This window comes from Falco cherrug, chromosome Z (genome assembly GCF_023634085.1).
Source record: "Falco cherrug isolate bFalChe1 chromosome Z, bFalChe1.pri, whole genome shotgun sequence".
Taxonomy (NCBI): domain Eukaryota; kingdom Metazoa; phylum Chordata; class Aves; order Falconiformes; family Falconidae; genus Falco; species Falco cherrug.
In genome coordinates this window covers 4,711,630-4,737,082 of record NC_073720.1, presented here as the reverse complement: position 1 = coordinate 4,737,082, position 25,453 = coordinate 4,711,630, and the positions used below count along the sequence as shown (strand labels likewise).

General features: G+C 45.5%; 2 protein-coding genes across 2 annotated transcripts in view; one reads left to right on the top strand and one right to left on the bottom strand.

The window, feature by feature from the left end:
- Window positions 1–263: 263 nt before the first annotated feature.
- On the top strand, window positions 264–9,955 carry SIGLEC15 (sialic acid binding Ig like lectin 15). Its single transcript, XM_014286405.3, has 5 exons — window positions 264–1,065; window positions 3,810–4,193; window positions 6,363–6,722; window positions 7,730–7,760; window positions 9,099–9,955. Exons 1-5 carry the CDS (start codon window positions 1,014–1,016, stop codon window positions 9,193–9,195), a joined length of 924 nt encoding a protein of 307 aa, XP_014141880.1. The 5' UTR covers window positions 264–1,013; the 3' UTR covers window positions 9,196–9,955.
- Window positions 9,956–13,343: 3,388 nt separating this feature from the next.
- The window catches only part of EPG5 (ectopic P-granules 5 autophagy tethering factor), a 59,328-nt gene continuing 47,218 nt past the window's right edge, over window positions 13,344–25,453 (bottom strand). The window contains exons 38-44 of the mRNA XM_055699124.1: window positions 24,148–24,357; window positions 23,862–24,006; window positions 20,424–20,666; window positions 19,374–19,593; window positions 17,256–17,471; window positions 16,169–16,283; window positions 13,344–15,241 (exon numbers count right to left, since the gene is read on the bottom strand). Of these exons, the coding sequence (XP_055555099.1) occupies window positions 15,059–15,241; window positions 16,169–16,283; window positions 17,256–17,471; window positions 19,374–19,593; window positions 20,424–20,666; window positions 23,862–24,006; window positions 24,148–24,357 (1,332 nt within the window). The 3' untranslated portion in view covers window positions 13,344–15,058. The remainder of the gene's footprint in view (window positions 15,242–16,168; window positions 16,284–17,255; window positions 17,472–19,373; window positions 19,594–20,423; window positions 20,667–23,861; window positions 24,007–24,147; window positions 24,358–25,453) is intronic.

Genomic DNA, 25,453 nt, shown 5'->3' with positions numbered 1-25,453 from the left:
CTGGGAGCCCTCCAGGGGCTGCGCGCCCCCGGCCCGCAGCAGGGATGGCATGGGCGCTGGGGTCCCCAACAGGAGAGAGGGACCCTACAGCAGCGAGGTGAGAAATCAGACATCAACCCTCCCTCCAGCCTGAAGCAAAAACAGGAAACCTCAAGCGAAACCCACACAGGGAACACACGCTCCAAGGTTAAACTTCATGTCACGGGATCAGCGGATGGGAGGTGATGTGGGGGGAAGCATGGCCAGCTCTCCACGAGCCTCAGGCTCTGCAGATTAGCAAACTGCACAGTAAGTTTGCTACAGCTAAACCCAGAAGGAAAGAGCAAGCATTTACACAAGGATTCTGGGCAAAAGCTGGAGCTCAGCTTATTCGGAACGCAGGTTCGAACAACAAGGAGGAGAATGACTCACAACTCGTCAGGGTCATGGGAGTCCAGACAGAGCAGGGTTCCAGGGGACACCCCAGCGCTCTTCCAACACTGAACCTTGGCACAACCAGATGATTTCAAAACAGGGTGGTGGTGGCAGAGGGGTTTTTTTACACCTAGGGATGACAACAGCCAGTGAGCACAAGGGGTAAAGCACAGTTGGCTTGCAAGCTCCAAGTTCAGGAGGAGGAACTGCCTCAAACCAGGAGAGCAAGGGTCTTGCTTGCCACCTCCTGAAGCAGATTGTGAGGGTTTCCTCCAGGTTGCTGATGTGGTGGCACTTGAAAGCCATCCCCTCTTGCCCCAGCACACACGTGGAGTGGTTGCTTGCAGCCCCACTCTGCAGTCCCCTTCCTTTAGCTGGAAAATGATAATACTCCATATTTTTCACATGACTGACCACAAACCTATTAATAACTGAATTTAAAGCTGGTTCAGCTAGACAACTCATTGCCTCCAAGGAGAGGAAAACCACAACTTCTTCCATCCCTGGAAAAAACTTTTGTGACTGCAAGACCAGCAGCTCAGATGTAGTGGAGGCTGTTCTGGTCTGCTGATACACCTCAGTGGAGAACGTCAACCAGCATGAGAGAGCTTGGCTTTTTTCTTCTGTTCCTCCTTCGCATCTCCAGGAAGGGTGAGTTCTGAGCTTGTTATGAATCCCTGTCTGATCAGGGCTTTTCTTCTTGCTCTGGTCAAAGTGCCAGGGGAATTACCTAGTACGATAAACTCTCCATGAACTGCACCATGCCATCACATTGTTTAAGAGGATGCTGAAATTCTGGGTACAGGTGAGAATACTGGGAAAACTCAACAGCTTTCTTCTGCAATTGCCACAGAGGTCTTTGGTTTGAGAGTAGGGTGGGGGGTTTTTTGCCTTTTTTTTTTTTTTTTTTTTTTTTTTTTTTGCTTTTCTGACTTGTGCAGGGAGTTGATCTAACTTTTCTCCTGCAGCATCAGTTGGATGCAGCATTTCTACCACCACCCAGCAGCACTGTGTCCCTTTCCTAGGAGTTACTGTGCAACAGATAACAATGTGCTCCAGTTAGCACAAGCTCATGTTTACCCTCAAGTATGCACTTAAGTTCCTTTAAACTCAATGGGATTTGCTTGGATATACTGTCAAACAGTATTTGCTAGAGCAAGGCTAGGGTCTGTGGTGGTCTCCAGCTCTTGATCTTGTTCCTGTCTTCATGATTTTTCCATTGACAACTAGCAGATACCCTGACCTGACGAATCCTTTTCAGGGTTAAGTGTGTAGGCGATTTGCCTATGGCTTTCTCCATTTCTTGTGAAAGCTTCAATTCCAGGAACAAATGGAGGCTGGATATTAGCAGGAGGAAGCCACAAAACACATACCACTCTGAAGTTTTAAGGTTAAGGTTAAATTATGCACAAGACGCTGACAACTCCCCCTACTCATAACCTAGGCAAACTGTGTTTCCACAGAAATGGGTGGAGCTGGTAACGTTAGAAGTACGTGGTTTTAACATTTTCTCTCACGTAAAAGGCAAGGGGTTATTTACGTGCTAAAAATAATATTCTTTGCTTGAGATACTCAAAAACTGCAAACCGAAAAGGTGGCAGAGAAAAGCAAAAAGCAAATCATGTACTCAAAAGCACATGATCTGCAGTTCTCCAAAAGCAAGGGTTACAGTAACATGCTGTAAAACAGCCAAAATAACATGAAATACACTAGAAAGCATTTCTGTTTTCACTGCCAGCTCTTTGTGCTCAAGGTCCAGGAGCTTCCCAGAGCTCCAGTGGCCATGTAACCTTGAATATGAGATTCCCTAGGCTGCAAAAGGATCTCATATCATTATAATGAATCATAAGGCAGCCCGGCTCCAGATCTCCGTAACCAAAATACTGGCTTGGCACTGATTCCAGATAAATAACAGCACAGAACCAGTCCTACACTGGCCTTTGTCCATTGTGCAGCGCACAATGGAGTGATACAGGCTGCACCACCACCGAGGTATTTGCCAAATATTATGGAGAACAGGTATATGAACAAGCAACAAATCTTATCTTAGTGTTTACAGGAGCAACCCAACAGCTGAATGCCCACAGACCGCAGCAAAGCCAGCTAGACGAGGGATGGATGGCAACTGCTTACAGGACACCTTTACTTTTTTTTTTTTGCAGTTATTCTCAGCTATTGAGGGGGAAGCTCCTGATTTAATGAAGTCATCAAGTGAGTTTTGTAAGACAGGAATGTAAGCCACAGACGGTCCTGAAGCCACAATCTGCTGCTACAGCTGTTGCAATTAGCAAGGCAGTGGATGGATACACATATCTATACAGAAAGCACTGCCTACAAGTGCTGTTTGTTGGTGCTGGTGGTTCCTAGGGAAGAGAAATGGGTGAGACATTTAGTTTTCCGATATATTTCAAAGGTGGGGAGCATCCGTTCAGGGGAAGGCTGTTTTCATCACTAGACAAAAATGATCAGATTGGGTCTGGTGGCAGCAAGGTGCAGCTCCCCAGACTGCACTAGGATTTACTGTAACTAAATTTGGCCAAGGGAGCAAAATCTCAACCATTTGTGACACCTCAGCCGGAAAACTCAGGATTTCCCTCACCGTGACACCAGGACAAGGCCTGTCTGGGAAGACAGTGGCAGCTAGAGTCCACACCGTGACAACTTGCTCTGCTAACAGGGAGATGCCTTCTCTGCTGCCAAGGGCATCCTCCATCCGACGACACAGATACAGGGAACTTACTTGTTCTCAGCAGCCTTCCTTAAGATGAGCACCTTCAAGTCTTTATTCAGATCCTGTCACAGCTGATGAGTAAGATGCTACTTTGTGATGATAGCAGCATTGATCATGAGAAACATCAGCTGTTACTACCTTCCTCAGGGGTAATGCAACCACCGAGTAGCATAACAGACACTATAACATAATACTATATATATACAGTACGTATTACATAACTTAATACTACAGTGTGTGCATGCACTCAAATGCAGGGCTGCTACACTTAATGCACTTCAGTGCCTAAAGCCACCAGATTTCTGAATGCATGCAAAATTTTTATTTTTAGCCTTTTCTTTTTCTTTTGAAGAGATAATTTGGTTGATCTAAGCACATAGACGTCTGTTAACTGCAAAAGTGTGTTGCACAACTTCAGGTGCTATCGGTCACTTGTCAAACAAATTAAATCACTTTCAACATGAGCTGATCAGTCCCCCAAGCTCTGGTGCCAACTGGTACCACATCCAGTCTCAGTAACAGGGCTGCGCAACCAACTGCAGGTCCTCAGCGAGCAACACAGGGCCCACCACAGGAACATTTTCCGACCAACAACAAAGCAGACGCAGGAAGGATGGCCTTAAACACCCCACATGAATCAGTCGATCATCTTTTTTGCTTCTAGGTGTGCAGTCCAACGGCTGGTCCGTCCACGTCCCATCTGATGTCACCGGTGAACTCGGGAAGATGGTTATCCTGCCCTGTACTTTCACACACCCCTACAAAACATTTGACCGGACCCTCACTGCCATTTGGAGGATCAAGGAACCCTACAACGGCACAATAGTTTTCAAGTGCATCAGTCAGAGCACCAGTGAGCTCTGTAAGACTGCCATCAGCCACAAAAACAAATACAAACTGCTTGGCAACCCCCGGCACAAGGACCTTTCCATCAGGATTGACAATCTGACCTGGAGTGACAGCGAGAGATACTTCTGCCGGGTGGAGCTGTCCGGAGATATCCACAGCAAGTATGAAAGCAGGAATGGGATAAAGCTGCATTTGATTGGTAAGAGGGCAGTAGAGCCAACGCCACCCCGTAGGGAAGTGAGAGCTGCAAGATGTGGAAAATGAGATGGTAACAGGAGCTGACCTGCTCTTCCAAAGGGTTGTGTTTTCCAGCTCCGTGGATAGTTTGTAACATTGGGTCAGGGAATACTCGTTGCCTTCCACAACCTTCCAGCACAAGGTGATGAGCACAATGCAGGGAAGGGAACAGGAATGAAACTGGAAAGGAAACAGCCAGGCTCTGGCTGCTGGGGTAAGAGCCAGACAAGTCCTGGACATCCCACTTTGTCCTGCAGCACAGGGTCTGAGCAGGCAGCAGAGAGGCAAATGGGGGTCAGCAGCCCATGGGGTGGGGTTAAAGCCGTCCTCTTCATCAGAATCTAAACAGGAGAGCTTGGGTGCTGAGCACATGTTAGCAAATGTAAGCACAAGACCACCTGGATGGTAACAGGGGATCAGAAAGACAAGATACCTGGTACACAGGTGCTGTAGATCCAGACTCTCCTGGAGCAAGAAACATAAACAGCCTGAAAAACCAGCTCAGATAACAAACCTCAAACGCTAATCCCATCTCCCAGGGTGTGCTCACAGATCAAGGGAGGGCCAGGAGACCCAAGTGGCCTCGGGAACTGGCTCAGACCTTACCCATGAGGGCAGAGGTGCCACGTGTTGGATGATTTTGCTTGTGAAGTGAAACTGCCTTATACCTGTGGGCATCCAGATGGAACCTGAGGATAAGGTCGGTTACTTCTTGGGCAGTTCTGTGTAGTCAAGGTTTTCCTTCACTTGGAGCAGCTCCTGAACACCCACATACACAGCGTGACCAGAACAGGATGGCAGCAAGGTCTGTCTCTCAGGGGCTGCCTGGGGCTTAACACCAGAGGAACGATAACACACACAGATACGGCACCCAGGCTGCACCCTGCTTTGGGAATAGACCCTGACAGTATGAATGGAAGGGGTTAAATAATGCTTAAAAAGTTAAAGACCAAAACACATAGACACATGGCATACAACTAACACAGCTAGCTTCCTTACGCATCAGTCCTCCAGCCTCAAACTCCTGCATTACACAGACAAGGAAGAAGACACGATGTAGCCGGTTGCAAGCTATACATTTGTTGCCTAGCCTGACAAAAACTGAAATCAATATTGAACTCCTGCTTTTCCTCCATGAGGATGCTCATTTAGTTCTCTCCGGTTTTCACAATGCCTTTAGGAACCAAATGCATTAAATGGCTCAAGAGGAAAGGATGGAAGGTTAGGACAAGCTTGGTCATACCAGCTACGCTTCCTCAGCAGACAAGACAAAGGATGACATGTTCAGCAGTGCACCTCTTAGCATTTTGCATCTCCCCAAACAGTCTCTACCACAGTTCATTCAGTCACACAACCCCATACGCTCCAATACAGGATATAAAATTAGTGGCCCTGTCTTGGTATCAGTGTGCTACCCCAAAGCAACCAGGAACCTACACCAGCTGTTTGGTAGTCTCACTACAGGGTTGGAGAAAAACATCAAAAATAGGTTGTAGCAAGGAGTGTAACCGCTCCCTGATCAGAACTTGCTAAATCTGGCAGGTCTCGGGCACTGAGCAAAGGGCCTACAAACAGATCCATCCGTGCATACTCTGGAGGTCTGAGACCAGAGGCACAGCCACGAGATGCTTGCAGGAGCACCATGGCTGCCTTGTCCTGGACCATGCGCAGACGCAGCCAGTCTGAAAATGTCCCCAACTGCACCTGTGCCTGCATGATGGACAGCACAGGGCTGCAATTCATGGTGCATCTGCAGAAAGCCGCCCATCTTCATGGATGACTACCCTGCTACAGCACAGTGTCTCCGCCTTCTGCCACCATGGAAGGTGACATCAGCTGAAGCTGACCAAAGCTGAGACAACTGTGTGAGCCATTACAGGCATAAATCAGAGGTAGAATACACATCCTTGCACACAGGCTTTGCTAGGTGAATCCCTTTGCTTCTCTATCCAACACAGGCAGGGTGGGGAAATCTAAGGAAAGTGCTAAGAAAAACAAGGAAGGGGAGGTTGGTTCCCAGAATTACCCTGATATAACATGCTGAGGGTCCACCAAGACCGACAGCTCACTCCAGGCTACACACACCTCTGAAGCCTGACACACTTTCCCTCCCCTGTTGCGATTCCTGCAGCTGCCCCCAGGATCATTAACATCACCGTCAGCTCCAACAGGGATCGCACCTTCCAGGCACGCTGCACCGCCGAGGGGGAGCCAGTGCCTGCCCTGACCTGGACCGGCCCACCCTACAGCAACATCACCACCATCACCAGCATGAACCATCGTGTCACCAAGGAGCTCCGGTACCTCATCCACGATGGAAAATACACCTGTACTGCCGTCAACAGCCATGGGAGAGCAGAGGGGGCTGTGTACTTCTATAAATTCAAAGCATCCAACAGCTCCTTCTTCCTGATCCTGATCTTTGTGCCGCTGGGAATCAAAGTGCTCATTTTGCTGGTGATACTGAGCTTCACCGCTTTCTCAAGAGGAGGTACGTATCGCAGTTTCCCTCAGTAGTCTTCCTCCATCAGACTGGTAACCAGCGGAGGGATGCGGCAGGTTAAGTCAGGCAGGAGGGGTTGGCTTTGTTTTGGGTTGGTTTTTTTTAATGATTTTATCATTTGCCACCCTAGAAGAAGGACATTTCTAATGGGAAATATAAGTAGAAGGGACATCCTGGCTGGCTGGTCACAGCCTGCAGAGAAGATGTCTCCTTTGGGAAGGGACCTTTGGAAAAGCAGAGGGAGCAGGATTTTCCCTGTGCACGAGGAGAAAGGTTAACTAACAGATGGGCAATTAGTGGAGAATCTGTAGGCACAGGTTATTTTTTTTCTTCTCTTCGAAGCAGACTAATTACTACCTCTTCCCTTGTAGACCATAGGCAGGATTTACCTTCACTGTATCCCATGCAACAGTTCAATCTCCTGGGGTGAGCATCCTCCTTTTACAGACTGCCCCTCTCGGTCCCCTGGGCCTCGCCACCCGGGTGCTTCCCCATCACCAGTGAAATCCCACCTCCCAGCCACACCAGGGCCATGACAGCAGGGAAACCCCAGCTCACAGGAGATGAGAATCAGCTCACGGACTGAGGGGTGAGACCTCTCAAGAAGCCCGGAGGCTGCTAGCCCCCAGCCCACCACCCCTGCTGTGTGATGGCATGGGGAAAAGGGGACCAGGAGGGACCCCAGGCTCTATGTCTCAGGCTGGACAAGATGTCATCTCACCATGACTCATCTGTCAACACCTTGAAAAAGCCACCAGTTGTCTCAAAGTGTAGAAGGTCTAAGACCAACCAAAGAAATGCTTTGTTCCTTATACTCCAGTGCCTAATTCCCAGTCCCACTGGAGGACAACACACCTGACACAAGGTCTTCTCTCCATTCACTGGAGTGTCACAAACACCCCCCATTGCAGCTTCCCAACAGCTCTAGGTCAGCCCTGACTCCCCATCTCACTCTGACCACATTGCTAACCCGCATCTTCCTTCCCACCTCACAGGTCCCTCCTCCACTCCATCCAGCCTGGCCCGGTAAGGATGTCTTGCCTTCTACTCATGTTATCCATCAGGAGGGGTGGAGATGGCTAAAGAGAGAAATACATGTCCTTCGTCCTGGCAACAACCTTCTGGCCTGAGAGCGGGCTCCTGGGACAAGGACATGGTTGGGCTGATGGCCAGATGAACCCGTGTGAGGGACCAAGGCTTGGGCACTGCTGGAAGGAGGCCCTGGCTTGGGTACAGCTGAGGAGGCCCCACTGATGTGACAAGGACGGGAAGTAGGTTGGAGAAACCATGACACATGGATGCTGCAGCAGCAAAGGGCTAGCAGTTTAGGTGGGCCATAGGACCAGAGGATGGTAGGAAGCCACATTAGCAAAAGAACCACCCACCCAAGGGACGGGCTGGCACGGGGTCTGGGCCAGACTTGAGGAATGATGGACAAGAGAGGGGAAGCTGCGCAACAGAGACCTTCCCCTCCCTCTGCACCCCAGCCTCTAATGGAGCAGAAAAAGCACCCACATCAAAGTTGATGAGCTCTGCAAGGGTGAAAGAAGGTACGGAGATACAAACCAGCCCACCACAGAGCCAGGTCAGGTGTGGCAGGGCCTGATTCTTTGGCTGGCATCCATACCATGCTCCCACACAACCCTCAGCATTTCCCATTCCCCATCACACCACTAATCGTGGACGCTTCTGAAACCTGTGGTGGCCGAGCCAGAAAGGGATGGAGCAGGAGGGAGAGGAAATGCATACAAACTAAAAAACAAAACCAATCCTTAGGCTAAGCCTAAAGAAGCTGTACCTGAAATCAGTAAAATTACATCTGCCTGGGGCTGCTCTCTTCCAGCCTGGGTTATCCCTGTGTGATGTCTCCTTCCCTCACCTTACCCAAGAAAGATGCTCACAGCATCAGGACACAGCCAAAGAGGCAATGGGGAATACAATCCTACAGTTAAATTTGTCGTAATTACTCACAAAAGCACAATGTTGGTGATTTAACAGTGTCTAAACCATACTGCACCCTTAATTGTATATGTATGTAGATGAAAGCTTAAAACCCAAGATCCTCCACGCCCTACATGAGAGGATCCTTCCCAGGAGAGGTTTGTCACAACCTCCTGAGGCTCTGAGCAGCAGGGCAGCAGCAGTAGTTAGCACGAACTGCGTACGAGATCCTTCTGGATGCTTTAAAACGTAAAACATTAGATACAGCTCAGACACATAAAACCCACCTGCTGCAGCCGGGAGGATCCGTACCAGACGGTGCTGCAGACACTCTGACACTCCTTAACTACTGTCTGAAGCTATTTACAAAGTCTAGAGCAGCCAGAAATGTGTCCTCACCTTCTTCACTTCTTCTACTGCCAGGCCACAGCCGCAAGACACCACCTACGAGAACTTTGACCGCAGAGACGGCAGTGGCCAGGCTTTGCCGGCAGAAAGAACAGCATCAAGACGCAGCTGAGGACCTGGGCGGTCTCATCCGCACCCGTCTGCACGGCTCCAACTCCTGCCTGCTCTGGACAAGGGTGCCTTTTCCCACTGAACATGAACTGACGCCGACTGATACCCAGAAGGTCAAACAGGCCTTGCAGGTGCATGACTTCCAGCCCCGCTGCTGCTTATGAGCAAAAGAAGCCCTTAAAGGGAAAAACAGAAGAAGAAAAGAGGGGTGGAGCTGGAAGACCAAAAGAACTCTACATCGGATGCATAGAAGCATCCACATAGGATGTCAGTTCTAACCAGCCTGTGTGGTTTTAGCCTGTATCAGATAATGTTTAGCAAGCAGGTAACAGTCTACCGTTTTCTCACATCTTTTTGCTTTGGCATTTTTCAAATACTCCTTCTCAAAGCTTTCTTCACTGCTCCACTTGTCAAACCACACACAGCTTCCTAGAGCCAGCAAGTGTCTCAAGTTTCAAATACCAGCTCTGAAAAAAACACTACTAGAATTTTGGCTGGGTCTTTTTTGTTGTTTATTATTCTTCTTCCTTAACTTCCAAAAGGGTTTAAGAGTTTAAAGGAAATCTTAACTTTCAAGAGCAGTCCAAGCAAAAGGAAAAAGAGGTTTTCCAAAAGGTGGCGGAGCTGAAAGCCAGGCATGCAAAGGGTGCTCTGTACTGTAACTGCGCTGCAGCTCCTAGTGCCCATGTGCACGCACCAGCAGAATCTCAGAGCTTTGTGATAAATATGCTGTGAAAATGTTCCAATAAACCAAAACAATAAGCCAAATAAAAACAAAAAAATAAACCAAAAAAAATTTCTAAACAGTTTCCATCTCTGTGTTTCAAAATACAAATTTTGTGTGTCAAAAGCTCCTATAAGGCCTGACCACTCACCTCGAATTCTTCTGAGATGAAGTCACCACTACAAAGTCTCTAGCCCAACTGTGAACATGCCCCAAGACCACCTGAACAGACCCAGCTTATGCGCACATCAGCCTGGAGTCTTGGTCAAGCAAAGGTCCAGGAAAGGGCTGTGAAGAGCAACAAGTTGGCATAGAAGAGGAGGAGAAAGAATGAAAAAATAAGTGATAAGAACCTACTTTCATGTTTCTACCACTGGCTTCGATACTCTGTGCAATCATTCCAGTGCAGCAGGTCCAAAACTTTTCCCCCTAACAATCCTGCTTCTGGGAACAACCACTGCTGGCCAGAGCCCACCCTGCTACTGAATTACCAAGAAGCCTGTGGTCCCGCTTGCAAGCTCACCTCCAGCCTGGGAACTGTCATTTTGAAGTTCACTTCTTTGTAACATCTGTGCTAGGAAATTAAAGCATAACTTTAAATGACTTGGCTGGGATAACAAGAGGGGAAAAAAGAAAAAAAAATAATGCAAGGAAATATTTGAACCCAATCTTTTAAATCTGTTTAAAAATCCCAGCAGTGGCAAAGCCAGGTTTAATAAAGATAGGCAGAGATGCAAAGAGGAAAAGGAAGTTATAGCAGACAGCAGTCATGGACCAGTAAGGTCAGTGTACCAGGAAGAGACCTCAGAGATCTTAATTGGACAAACTGAACTGAATTTAGAGTATTGAGAACCTATTTCTACCCACATATGGGACTGAAGCTTGGTTTACAAGATTTTCCTTGTGAAAGCTACTTCAACTGAAGTAGCTTGGTCCAAATAGAAGTATCAGACCTCATGCCCCAAAACCTGGGATGCACCGAGCATGCTCCACTGCATGCTGCCAGCATCCTGCAGTTGAAATGCCGCCAGCAAACACCAGTCACGGAATTGCTGCAGCAAGTCAGATGCAAGGAAACTCATGGATCTGCACTGGTTGACTTTGATTTGGCTTCCAGAGCACAACTCACGTTAGTGCAGCAAACAGGAGAACGAGGACATCAAGGTACAGGCACCCACCACGTCCCTGGACACACTAGGAAAGGCACAGACCTGAATTTGCCTGAATCCTGCCTCTCTCCCCAGCAAGGGACCTCTTTAACCCATCCAAACCCCTGCAGGATTGATCTTCAGTGGGAAGGGTCTGCCCTCAACATTTCCCTCTCCGTACCTGCTGTTTTGTCCTTTGGAAAGCAAAAGGTGTGGGGTTGCGTGCAGAGGGAAACCTCGTACTGAACAACACAGAGGGCAAGGAGCCCACTTGGGTGTCGATGTGCAATAAAGTGCCCACGGGACAGTGCTGTGGGGAAATCTCATACTTCTGCAAACTCAGCACAACCAGGTGACCTTCGAGCAAGGCAGCAAGCAGGAGGAACAGAGGTCCATGTGCAGCTGCAGGGCCACGGTCTCACCCGGGTGACCGATGCTGTGGGATAGCTCACAAGCCTGAAGTGCTGCTGTGGATGGACGCAGCCTCTTCGTGAAGGAGAAGCTGGACAGTCAGGACAAAGAGTTAGAGCACATCAGGATCACACAGGGCACTGGCCAGGGGTGGGTGAGGAGCCAGCTGGCAGCTTACAGGTCAGCATTCACAGGGCAGCACAGGTGACGGTGTGGTGGGCGTCCACTGCAGACCACCGGCCTGGAAGTACCTAAGGAAAAGCCCTCTGCTGGCAAGCCCTGGTCCTCTCTGGGGACTCCAACATACAATACAGTGGTGTGACAAAACACAGCAGGAGGCATGCCAGGAGGTCTCTAATACTGACCTCATTCGGCTTAACAAGTGTGTTCCAGTTCCTCCCCTCCCCGCCGCAGTTCACGCACAGTCAGGGTTTGGGGGGCATTTGGCTGTTGCTCTGTCGAGCACTTCCAGAGCAGGCGATACCAGCTCCCACCACCACGGCCCCTGCGGGATGCTGCAGTCAGCCCGCACAGGAAGGGCTGTCTGCACGCTTCATGCATCTTGCTTCTGGTTTTCCACTGACTTAAGTTAACACCACATTCAGCTCTTAGGTCCATTTCCCTCCATTTCCCTCTTGAGCTTTATTTTCTTAATAAATACTCAAGCTGCAATCCACGCCAACGCAACAACTGCTATGCAAGTCAAACGTTCAAAAGCCACAGATATTCATTCTCCAGCTGAGGCACATGAATTATCCAAAAGGCACACTTTTTATGAAGTAGCTGACATTCCAACTTCATCTCTTTCTGCTGCAATCTACAATGCTAAAAACACCACAAAACTCAGTTTTCCTTCTGAGACTACCTGGCGAACAAGAACACTGCACTTTAGGGGTAAAGGGAGGGTGGGACATACTGGGAATGTGAAAGTTTTTCCAGTAGAACTCAAGAGAAACAATCTGTTGGGCACCATTCATAAAATAAGACCCCAATTTGCGACAGAGAACTGCCAGTGGATCTGTTAGTTCATAGAGCTGCTCCCCTGTATCTGAGGAAAGCAAAAGGTTCAGTCTTCTACAACCATGCTCACCAAGAAGCCAGAAGACTGGTTTGTGGGTGACACATTCAGCAAAAGCAGGAGCACACGGTGAATTTTCCCTGCTTCCCTACTTAGGGCCCACAACAGTATTATTCAGAGAGTACTCTGACCATGATAAAACAAAACTACTTTCATCAAAATTATGAGACCAAGAAATAGGGAAAAAGTCACCAGCATCTTTTCCATTACATTTTAAGCAATAAGTTACTAAAAAAGCTGTTTCAATGGTCAAGACAAACAGACACGATGGTGTCAATGGCAACAGCAGTGGCCCCAGCCTGGTCCAGCCCTGCCCACCAGCAAAGCCCTCGGTGAGAACGTCATACCACCAGCACTGGAGGCACAGTTTTCTCCTGCTTCCCTCCACGCTACCAGCTTTCCCCTCATTTGGGACAAATACCAAATTCCAGCCTGGGCCAGTTGCGAGTGCTCAAAGAACAGAACCAGTGCAGTGCATCACCCTACGGTCACATTACCAGAGGTAATAAAACAAAACTTTGGGGGATTTTGCCAGGATAGAGAAGCATAATTAAAAATGCATCTATGTAATGGCATTAAAAAACGCCATTACATAGATGAGCCTTCTCCTGGACTCTGGGCACAGAACCAGACTGTTGTGTCACAAGTAAGAGTCTCCAGACTTCCATCAACCGAGCAGCTGTGTGGCATTCCCCCATCACACATCCCTCTCCCAGAACGACTGGGTGTTACATGATGTGGATTCTTCCAGCAAGTTGAAGTTATCAAGCAATTTCTGACAAACACCATGGTATTTCATTTTTATTTTGCACTGTCTTCATAGATATAGCATGTTATAAATACAACATTTGTAAAAACTCATCAGCTGAAACAGCATCTTTTTTTGAAAGTGCATGTCAAACACATAATTCTGACTTTTTCACATTTTTGTACAACTGATCAGTAACATTGGATCTAATACAACCAGTGCATTTAGGTCGGGGGGGTGGGGTGAACAGCAGAATGTATTCTTCCAGGCATGAATTTTCCAAAAGAGTCTGTTAAAAAAACATGCTGCATTGGTATCTGGTTAATATACAGAGGGATGTACATATGTATATATATTTATAGGCTCGCAGATAGAGCAAAGAACTCTAAGACCACATTAAGATGAAGGTGATCCAATGACCCAGCTGGTATAGTTAGCAAAATCTGTCAAGAAAAAAAAAGGTGATTTGTTCTCCAGCACCAGAACCACAATGAAGAGCAACACTTCAAAGCATTATTGACCTGACAGTAGGTTGCACATTTCTTTCCCTTAGTGATCAGATTTTTAACTCATAACCATGTTATAAACATAAAGGCACAATTAATGGAGGAAGAGAAGCAGCAATCATTGTACCTTCACAGAGGTGTATGGGTTGGGACTGCAGGACCTTGGGCCACCTCAAATAGACCAGTAATAAAAGGGACATTAGACAACTTCCCTTCTGCTTTCCCTGAACAAAAGTATCTCTTGTTATCAGACAAGGCAACAAAACCAGTGATCATTCAGCAGAAACAACAGATTTACAGGCTCAGGGTTCATGCTTTGGCAACAGAATTTTAACAAACAAATTTAATACAAGAAAAATACCTTTTCACAGTGTCATCTAAAATCCTGTCATGTCATGCCTGGCTAGGAAGAAAAGAATAAGCTTAAGTGGGGGGTGTCCACTTGTTAAATCAGTATTTCCTAAACAAGCATACTTCCAGAGTTAGGGAATCCTGTCCAACATGAACATTAAGTGACTGTTCCCTGCCCAGGCACTGGAGATCCTGAAAATCTGTCTCTGGATTTAAATCACCTGATTTAAAAAGAACTTGGCTAGAAGTTAACTTGCATTTAATCAAGCAATATGGATGCAGACTCACTAATACTTAGAAAACAGGGAAAAGCAGAGTTCTTATTTCAGTTTGTGTTTACAGAAGTGGGAGAAGATTGTAGGCATGCCTTTCAACTACAGATTTCTGCAGGATAGCAAAAATAAGTCAAAATTTAAAATGCTATCTTTCCAAATACAGGGATTTCACAAGTCTCCAGACACACACATAAGATTCAGAGGTATCCTGGTTAAGAAAGCCAAAACCTCTTTCATACCACAAGCCTCCACTCACTTTAAACTGGCCTGAGTAATGACACGTTGGAAAATAGAAAGGCACAAAGCAAAAACTTATGCTACAGGATGAGCTTTGCCATCTAATGATTTGTACAGCTGTCCTCAGGTACCCTGCTCTGAGGTGTGTGCCACGCAGAGGAAGGTATCGAAGCATTTCCAATCAACAAAAACTAAGCAATTCCACAGGCCTACAAATCAAAAGAAAAGAAAGAAAACATTAAAGAGAAAAACTTGCCAGTGTGCAGTTCCCATACATACTTCTGACAAAGTGGAACTCTGCAGGTAAAAATTACTTGTGCAACAACATTATGTATGTAAACCAGAGTAAATCAACATTGCATGATGATTCTGCGAGCTGAGTGCTGCTATCGGATGCTGTCCAAATAATGCACTTCTGGGTACAGGGTGTTAATAAGGAGAGCCAAGAGATTATTGCCATCTTGTAGACAGTGTTCTGGATGCTTGATGAACTGAGAAGCCTGGCAGAGCTGCTCTTGATAATCCATATATTGTTTGTTTGATGCCATAGACTCAAGAGTGTTCAGTGCCTATAGATACAAGGGAAAATTGTTAGCTGTGTGAGCTTTGGTCCATAGCAAACCAGCACGTGAGCACAATTCTACTAGAAGACCCTTACCTACTAGAAAACCCAAAGTATTTGGAACATAAAATTTGTAAAAAAGAATCACGTAAGTGTTTCAAGTCAGCTCTTATTTTTCAAGCTGTTTACTCCCCAAGATTAACATACCAACTGTTATAGGAAAGCTTGCTAGGATTCTGTAACCCAAATATAATCAAATATTTACTTCATGAACTCAAGGAAATTACACTGAACTACAAACTGCAACACTTATGTTATAAAGCCCTGTTTTATCACTGAAAAGCAGTGTAATCACTGCAGCACTGTTTTTTACTCTTTGTTTTAAATTCCTACCTGCCATGTTCCAAAGTTTCTGAACTTGGGGTTTACAGAAAAATTCACCTGCACCTTTTCAGTGTGTAAGTTAGAAACTGATGCCTTCACATTAATACAAAACTCTGTATAAAACAGTTTTACCTAGGATCACTTTAGGTGAGGGCTCAGACACAGAGTCCTGCTACCAGAGTTCAGCAAATTCTTATCATCACCTGGTCTGTGCTGCACCTGCCCTTGTCTCTGGCGAATTCCAATATGGTGTTTCAATATATAGCAAAATAGTACACAAGGCTGTGATACACCCCCTTCCCTGAGAAAACAAACGAGAGCAACAAGCTATTTCTGAAAAATCAGAGCTCAAGAGCCAGGTGTAAAGCAGTAGCAAAAAAAAAAAACCAAAACAGATTGAGGGTATTTAGAGCTGAATAAAACCAACAAGCTGAGAGATGGATTTAGCTTGAAGAAATGCTTCCAGTGACTCTTAGAAGCTTCACCCCACATGCTGAGCCAGCACGCAAAGAGGGCATGTCAAGAAGCCAGCAGCTGGCGCACACACTACCTGCTGGGCCTTCTGCGACAGCTTTGGCTCTGACCCTGCTCGCAGGCGGACTTGACTCTCTGCAGGAATCTGCACCAAGAGGAAGGCAGACAAACTGCGGGCAACCACCCGGAACCTTGCGTAGGGAAAAAGACAAGAGAAAGGAAGTGATAGCAAACTTGCAAGTCTTCAACAGCAGATGAACTGGAAGTTCTCTCTCATGAGATTTCTCTTGCATGAGGAACATAGTAAAGGTTTTACAGGACCTTTTTCAATGCATTAGAAAAAATAAATCTCTTTCATATATACATAATACAATACCATACATGCTAGAGGATAATACAATAAATACCATACATGTGAAATGTTACGTCTGTTCCAACCTTAGCTGAAGCCTTCAGGTCACATCTGAAATACTTCATTTCACAGCTTTTAAAAGATTCTTATCACCCAAATCAAAGGATGAGTTGCACAAGACTAAGGTTTCAGCGCAATTTCAACAGGATTGCATCCCAGAAAGTCTTATAAACACAAAGTTATGTTTATATATGGTGCTGAATTCGTTCCATTAACATTTATGTGTTTTTTTCTGGGCATTCTTTCCACAGTGAACTTGATTTTAATACCTAACAACCAAATTTGGGGTCTCTCTTTACCTTCTAAAGCAAGTAACAAGCAAGCACATATTTCTTTGATCTTCTCTTAACATCTCTAACACTTGAAGGTTAAGATCAAAAAGGCAATGTGCGTGTGATCATACAAAATTCTTGTGAGGTCAGCTGGAAGAGTCTTCTACAGACCAGGTGGAAGTATCTTCCTCTAACACACACTCTCCCTATAAACTTCACTGGAGACGGACAGTAAGCCAGAATCACAACTGCGTTTTCTTTCCTTTTCCACCACAAACTTTGGAGAAGTTCATATTCACTTCTCAACCAAATTAAACCATTTGCTACATTTTTTTCTGCGATGGCCCGAAGAACTTTACAGATCTGGAACAGCATGGATTCAGAACATCTTCTGACATTGCACTGTACAGTCTCGATCCAGACTGCAGCTTTTTTTAACACGATGACTCAAATTAATTAACCACACCTTCAACCCTTACCTGGGTGACAAAGGAGACCTCCGGCCTAACCCAATAGCACCAAGTATTCCAGAAGTCACTCTCTCTTCAGCCAGCTGATTCTGCCTGCCCTGGATGGACAACAGTGTCCGAATGACAGATTCAATCAGCACAGTGTCATCTTGCTCCATCTGAATCAAGGATAACTGCATGGCTTTATGCCACCAAAGAAACAGCTTTGCCTCTTCTTTTGCTGAGCTTTAGGTAAGATTTAAAGAATAACAGAAATCAAAAAACAAGTCAGTCAGATGGCAAAGTTAAGGAGTTTGTATCTGTCCCCATTAGTCCCAGAAAGAATTCAGATGGCTAAATAAAGACAGCTAATCTTACTATATAAGGATAGCATAACTACACTACTCCTCCAGTTATTATACTGCTGTAACTGCTGTTATGCACTTGATGAAGACATCAGCTAAGAAGTTTTAAGGGTCCAGGAGAGGACGATGAACAACATTTCCTTTTAAGCTTTATAGCCAAGGATAAATGATATTGCAGCCATAAGCAGATTTTAACTTGTCTAAGACTCTATATAAAAGGAATGAAGCTGTACCTCTACTCTTTTTTCTCCCCCTTTACTTAACAGCTAGCACTTCCTAAAGTGTTTTATTGGTGTTTCCACTACAATTTAGACTTTTAATATGATCTTCTAGAAAAGGAAACCAAGTTTTCTGTTGAGCAAAGCACAAAGTGAAGTTCCCTCTATGATATTTTTAATCTTTCTCCAAACACTCCGCAGTTTTAAGCCAACAAGCTCAGATTTTCCACATAAAGCATCAGCATGAGTTTCCTGCATCACACTATCCTCACATTACTCTGCCCAGTTACTTCCCACCCCAGGCACTCTCAGGTTTGATGTTTAGAGCAAGGTTTAACTTGCTGTGTATGGTGGCTTTGCTCCTTTCACACTTAGGCAACCAAATTGCTATGGTATCTACAACAGTGAAAGTATTCTTTTGTATTCCCACTGTTTCTTGAAATTCAATTTCCCCAAAATATTCTTTCATGGTAAATGTGAACATTGTTAACATGAATATGGAAAAAACATTCACCACCCTTGCTAAATTCTGGCAATTTCAGCAGCAGTTGTAAATACAGTTGCTACATACTTTAAATACAAAGTATCACCATTTTAACACCAAAGTTTCCCACCCCCTCCACCCAGAACATTAACCTAAGCAAGCTGTTTTAAGCCATACATGCCCCTAAATCTGGGCAAGCCCCCAGATCCACTGAGTTTGGAGCTGCTGAACAGTCCCCGTTGAGCCGCTGTGAACACCAGGTCTCTCAGAGTGGTAAACTGAGCATTTAGCACACAATTCACCCCACACAGTGGATGAACGATGTACCACTTATCTATAGGATGATGTACTTATTTTTATCTAAAAGTTGGGAAACATCCAAGGACCCTTATTGCTAACATGACAGATGTACTAATTGATAAGTCCCTGGATCTGTCATCTTTAAAAAGGCTATCTGGTCCTAAGTTCCTGTTGTTTATACAACGTGGCAAAGACAAGGACTTAAATCATGGTCACTAGTTTAGTGAGATATGTAAATGAGTTCCTGGAATTGTAATTAATATGTAAACGATCTCCTGGAAAATTAATGAATAGGTCTGAGTTGCTTGTGTAAAGAGGGGACTGAAAAGTCCCCTCTGTGTGCATGACGTTGGTGGAGCGATCCCCCATGCACCCAGCGCTGCCGAATAAAGATAACCTCCGCTCACTCGAATATTGCTGACAGATTCTTTAAATCACGGATGTTCTGGAAAGTAGAACCCATAGGGATTTAGGGTTCGATTACAGTAATTTTTAACTGAGCACAAACCCAGGCTGCCTTTGAAATCAAGCTTCTCTGACTGAAAACTGACCAAAATTGCACCAGAAGTGTTCAAATAAGTGAAATTCCTTCTGTTTAACCACAGCCATTATTGTTGGCACTGCAGTTGGGCAGACTCTGTAACAGTGGATGTAGAAGGATAGGCCATTTTATCCAGTAGCCTGGTGAAATTAACCTAATTAACCTGGCCACCTAATTGTACTGGCTATACCACTATAGACTTAGAAGTCAAGGCATATTCAGAAGCCTCGAGTTTCGTACCTTGGGTACACTTGCTCCAGCCATTTGCTGATGGTCAGCAGGACTTTCATTTCATTGGTAAGAGTCTGGTCAGTGTTTAGGCACTGCAGCAGGTAGACATACAGGGTCAAGTAGCTTCCTAAAGACAGACAGTCCTGCAGAAATTCTTCCATGGTTAGCTCAGGAACTTGGAGGGAGGCGAGTATAGGGCCCCAGCCTAAAACCTGTTGGTGAGGACAATCTAGAAAGAAAACAAAACGACAGAACAAAGCATCTGAGAAAGCAGCACTTACTAAAACCTAAGAACTAGAGCTACTTAACTGTGGTCCTATAAGTTACAGGATTTGGGCTGGTTTAGCTGTTTTCCAGGTAATCAGTTTGGCATACAATTCTGCTGGAAAGTAAAAAAAAAAAACAAAAACCCACACAACTCCATGATCATAGGGTACCTCCCTGAGGTCAAGGTGAGATATTTTCCCAGCATTCAGTCAAGATTAAATTTGAAAATTTTAGCAATTGAATTTAAATATTTCCTTCACACCTGATCACACAGAATGTGGAAGAAATCAAGATGTGGCTCCACAAGGATTATGTAAACAGAAACAAAAACCCCAAAAAACACCCCACCACAGAATTCCAGAGTTTTACCAGTTAAGAGGGCTTTTTCTTAAGTTAGCCTACAGACCACTACATGAGGGGACTAATAGTTGTTTTATTCTCTTGGGATGATTCTTTTTTAAAAAAGTCCTCCCCTTCAGCTGGAAAAATGGCAACCATTACAGAAAGCAAATTAGTTTTCACAGAGACAGGTATAGCTCTTGAGAAAATACACAGTGAGAGCAGTTGAAAAACCCAAACCACAATAGCCCAACTTTTCTACATCTATTTACTGCAGCACATGTGACAGTTGGAAGGCATCAGAGATAGCTCTGATGACAGAAACCAGATTAAAACCACGTTCCAGCACTGGGCAGCGTGCATCTATAAGGATTCCAGTTCATTTGTATTTAATGGGCATCCACGACTGATCAAAGTTTTTGAAACAAGCATCATCAGAAGACAGGCTCCTACCGTCATTGAAGTAGGCAGTGATACAGGCTTCGGTTGTCTCTGCCATGTGTTGCACAGAGGCCAGGCTCTGACACGCCGCTGTGAGAAGGGGCATGGCTAGCAACCCATGCATTTTACTGTCTATCCACTTCCTTAAGCTCCCCCGTAGCGACTCAGCTGTTGTAACGCTAGAATTGTTCATCATCATCAGTGTTTCTGTAAAGAGGCTGCTGAGGGCCATATGACGTGTTTGCAGATCCATATCTGAAAGTTAGAAATAAAAGAACCATTTCAGTAAATGGACACTAGAACACAAATTCAGCTTCACCACTAAACACTTTCTGCAGATACTGGGAAAAGCCTCTCGCTCATTACACACCTCAGCTCCTTGTCTATACTTACTGCAGCAAGACACCTGCTCCTTGCAGTCACTCCCCTTGATGAGACAGATCATCATTCATTGAACACAGACAGCTCATAAGACTGTACAGCAGAGTACTGGAGCCCATCTTTCACCTAGAGTCTTTTACCATGACTACAGCGCACATAAATTGAATGATAAAGCATGTTTAGTCTCCAAGAAAATGTGAGTATTAAAACACAGTCTAAAGCACAACTTAGAGTGAAACAATCTCCCGGTTTCAGCTGTGACAGAGTTTGTTTTCTTCTTAATAGCCGGTACAATGCTGTGATTTGGATTTAGCATAAGAACAATGTTGATAACACACTGATTTTGACTGTTGCCAAGCGATGCCCATCCTAAGTCTGGGGCTTTTCAGTTTCCCACGCTCTGCCAGTGAAGGGCACAAGAGGTCGGGAGGGGCACAGCCAGGAGAGCTGACCCAAACTAGCCAAACTGGTATTCCATACCACAGGATGTGATGTTCAGCGTATAAACTGGGGGGAGTTCGCCAGGGGGCTGACGGCTGCTTGGGGACTGGCTGGGCACCGGTCAGTGGGTGGTCAGCAACTGTACTGTGCATCACTTGTCTGTCTGGTTTTATTCCTCTCTCCTCCTCTCTCCATTTCATTACTATCATTATATTTTATTTTGTTTCAATTATTACATTGCTCTTATCTCAATCCATGAGGAGCTTTACCTTTTCCCAATTCTCCTCTCCATCCCACTGCAGGGGAAGGAGGGGAGTGAGCAAGAAACTGCGTGGTAGTTAGTTGCCAGCTGGGGTTAAACCATGACAACCAACCAGTGATGATGATTCAATCTGAAATATGACCGAGATGAGCCCTGAAATGCCAATGCCTCCACACATTTCCAGGATTCTCAATTTCCTGCTAGTCTCAGTGTTCAGCCCCAGAATGTTTTTTTGAAACCATCTCTTGGCATTGCCTGAACACGTTATCATGGGCCATCTGTAACAGTACCCTCTAAGCACAAACATCTCCTGCACTTGGCTCTCCAAGGCTGGACTACACAGTAGACCTTTGCACATATTGGTGAAAAAAGCCACTATTGTTCTAAGTTTTTCAAGCAACATCAGGCATTGTAGGCAGAAAAGTTTCAACTGGTTATGAAAAAGTTGCGCAGAAAGAGAGATTAATCACTAGAAAAATATCGCCCTAAGAGGTTAAGACCTCCAGACCTGCCAGATATTTGGAAGCTCACTGGACAAGGCCCTGAACAACTTCATTTAACTTTGAAGCTAGCCCTGGCTTGAGGAGGAGGTTGGACTATACACCCCCAAAGGTCACTTCCAAACTAAGCTATTCTGTCTGTATCTACCTACAAAAGGAAAACTTAAAAAAAATAATATAAAAAAAGCAGCCAAATAAAGTTCCCAAAGTCACCTGTCATGGCACAGCTCTTCAGTAAGGTAAATGTCTCTTACCACAGATTAACCAAGAAAGATGATGCCAGGTAGTTAACTGACTTCCCTACGGTCACAACTAGTTTTACAGCCAAGTCTCACTCAGAACCAAGAACCACAGAACAGTCAGGGTTGGAAGGGACCCCTGGAGATAATCTAGTTCAATCCCCTGCTAAAGCAGGGTCACCTACAGCCGGCTGCACAGAGTCGTGTTCAGGCAGGTTTTGGATGTCTCCAGAGCAGGAGACTCCACAGCCTCTCTGAGCAGCTGTGCCAGGGCTCTGCCACCCTCAAGGTGAAGAAGTTTTCCCTCACATTCAGACGGAACTGCCTGTGCTGCAGTTTGTGCCCATTGCCTCTTGTCCTGTCGCTGGGCACCACTGGAAAGAGCCTGGCCCCGTCCTCCTGACACTTGCCTTTGTAGACGTTGTACACTCCATAGGCTGCAGACCATCGAGCGGGACCACCACCAGACACCTGACAAACCAGGGCCCACCAGATCCCCTGGGATAACCTCTGGCACAGTGCCCACATGAGAAATCCAGCTTTCTCCTCTCTAGCTGTTGTCAACAGAAGGCGATGCCCTGGAAGCTCTTCAAAAAAACTCCTGCCAGCCTGCTCCAAAACCTCACAGAGAAGCTAAGCCCGATACGTACCACCACTTCCCTGCCACTCTCTATCAGTGATCCTCCTGCACTCCACAGCCTGGTCATGCAACACAGAACATGCTCTCTTTCAGCCCTTTAGCACATACAAGTGTGCAGGGGGGTTCATGAAACAGAGCTGCTCCTCTCTACTGGAGCCCCTGTCTCCTCCACAATTTCTCAGCTACAAGGAGCGTCAGCAGCAGTAGGTATGCCTTCACTTCTCTTCAAGTTAAAGAGCTTTACTGACCGCGGTGCTGTCCTGTAGAGCTTCCCCAAGTAGCAAAACAACTACCGAGAGGCAGTTACCACTCACAGATTTCCAGACACTTTCTCTTCACTCTCATGAGCACACCTGTGTGGGTCATGGACAGGAAGAGACATGACTCCTGACAAACATCTCTGTCTAGTACAGCGAGACGACTGATTTCACCTGAAGTTTTAGTTTGATAGAGGAAGCTCAGGATGGTACTGGTACTAAAAACAAAATCAATGTAAGTGCCGTGGGTGCGGACATACCATACTACTAGTGGAAATCAACAGGATTCCCATACTTCAGAGCCAGTGTTCCCAACAGCACAACAGTTTAGAACCCTTTCTTAGAACCTGACCCCTGAGGACCAAGACAGTGTATTTGTCATCCTTCCTTTCAAAAAAGGATGCAAATGCCAAAGAAAACACAAAAAGATTAAAAAACTAGACAGCAAAGAAAAGAATCCCTCAAGCTCCTGTACAACAGTCAGTTTTACTCACAACACAATCCCTTTTTTTCCTGTTGGTTTTGCCACTCTTGACAGCTCTACAGGGTAACGATCACATTTGTTCTGTGCCAATGTACCACCTATATATACACATCAAAGCAACATGCCCTGCTGCCCATAACAGAGACGTAGTAATGCAAATAATTACAGTCACAGATGTTCAACAGTCCATGCAATAGAAAGGATCTTGACAGCTTTAAAGTGATTTGCCACTTCTTAAACACAAACCTGGAGGATTAAAGATGACTACATCATCTAGCAACTTGGACATTTCTTGTTCCAAAACTGCAAGAGTAATCTTTCCACTCTGTTCTAAGGTGCTGAGAAACTGAACCACCTGGCGAATGTATGCTTGGCACTTCAGCGTTGCATCCTGTTAATCAAAATTAAAATCAGTTAGGGGAAAAAATAAAAATCACACCTAGAACTCTTCCCATACTCTGTAATATACAAAAGCAGAACATTGCAAATGACAAGAACAGTTCAGAGACACTGCAAAACCAGTTCAACTTACAAGGTGGATATGACTATCCGAAGATGCACCAAAGCCTGCTGAGATTTTCAGGAGCTTCACGATCAGTTCAGCTGCAGTATCCTTCCCAAGGATAACAGAGGGAGGGTAGTGACTGTTGCAGTAGCTGATGATGTTTTGATAAGATGAAATGCCCACAAGCTGCCAAGGAAGGGAGCTGGTCTGTCCCAGAAGATTTATGAGGGGTGATTCCTGGAGATTTAAAGACATCAGTATGACTAATTTAAAACAGCAGAGAAGGTGGAAATTTAAGTACTCAATACTGGAAGAAAGCCCAGACACCAAGATTTGAAGGTGACTGAGCAGAAACCCCACAGAAATAGGTGACCACTGGGAGGCCTGGCTGAAAAGTGACTCCTCATTCAAGCAGTGACTCAACACATTTATGTGAGTGCTAGAGATGACATACCAGTATTCAATGGCTGCAGCAGCTCTAGCCAAGCACAAAAGTCAGCAAGAGATGTTAAAATCTGATGTGTAAACACCTAAAGGCAGCTAGAAAAAAATGGTGATCCTTTCAAGGTAAAGTCACTTAAAGGTTTAAGAAGGTATTGTACTAATTTATTTTTAAAAATAACTTTTTCAAGTTCACAGTAGAACCAAGGACAGAAGCTGGGTCCCTCAGTCCTCCATTTGGTGAATCACATACCAACCTGGGGGACTACTCAAGTGCTCAGCCTCATAAATACCATCCTGAAGAGCAGAGTAGCCTACAGCGCCCACCGCTTGCACAGGCAGTGCCACTATGCAGATGGAAAAGCCTCTCTGTCTATAAGCAGCAGAGTCTAGCCTCAGCTACCGCCACCCTCCTCTCACGGGTAAGTATACATCTGCAAAAAATACAAAAGCCCCCCTACCCTAGACACTGAGAAACACCAAACTTCTTCATGTTACAGAATGAACAAATACTGGAATTGCGCTGATGGCCAACACAACCCAAAGACTATAAGGATCCAGAACTAACCCAAATTAAATGATATCAACAAGAATCTGACACTGGTATATCAAGTAATTCTGAAGTTTCTCATGCACTGGAGCATAGGGCTGAGAAAGTTTGAGATTCAGGTCAAGGTGTCACAGGAGTGTTCCGGGAAGTAAAAAAGTGACTGCATGTTAAAATGCAGCTCAACACATTCCTGGAGGCTAGGAGGGAATTCCTGAGGCTGACTCACACACAGGTATCTTTTGAAGCTTGTGAAGCTTCTGATAAGCAAATACATTCAGGTCAAAGCACGTGAACTCCAGTAATTTTCCTAAACTGGAATACAATGTTGATCAAAGGTTGCTG

Bases quoted from the DNA above. Each gene is read 5' to 3' on its own strand.
- SIGLEC15 (XM_014286405.3), top strand. From the start codon at position 1,014: ATGAGAGAGCTTGGCTTTTTTCTTCTGTTCCTCCTTCGCATCTCCAGG. The intron at 1,066-3,809 runs GTGAGTTCTGAG...TTTTGCTTCTAG, and splicing joins CCTTCGCATCTCCAGGAAGG to GTGTGCAGTCCAACGGCTGG. The intron at 6,723-7,729 runs GTACGTATCGCA...CCCACCTCACAG, and splicing joins CACCGCTTTCTCAAGAGGAG to GTCCCTCCTCCACTCCATCC.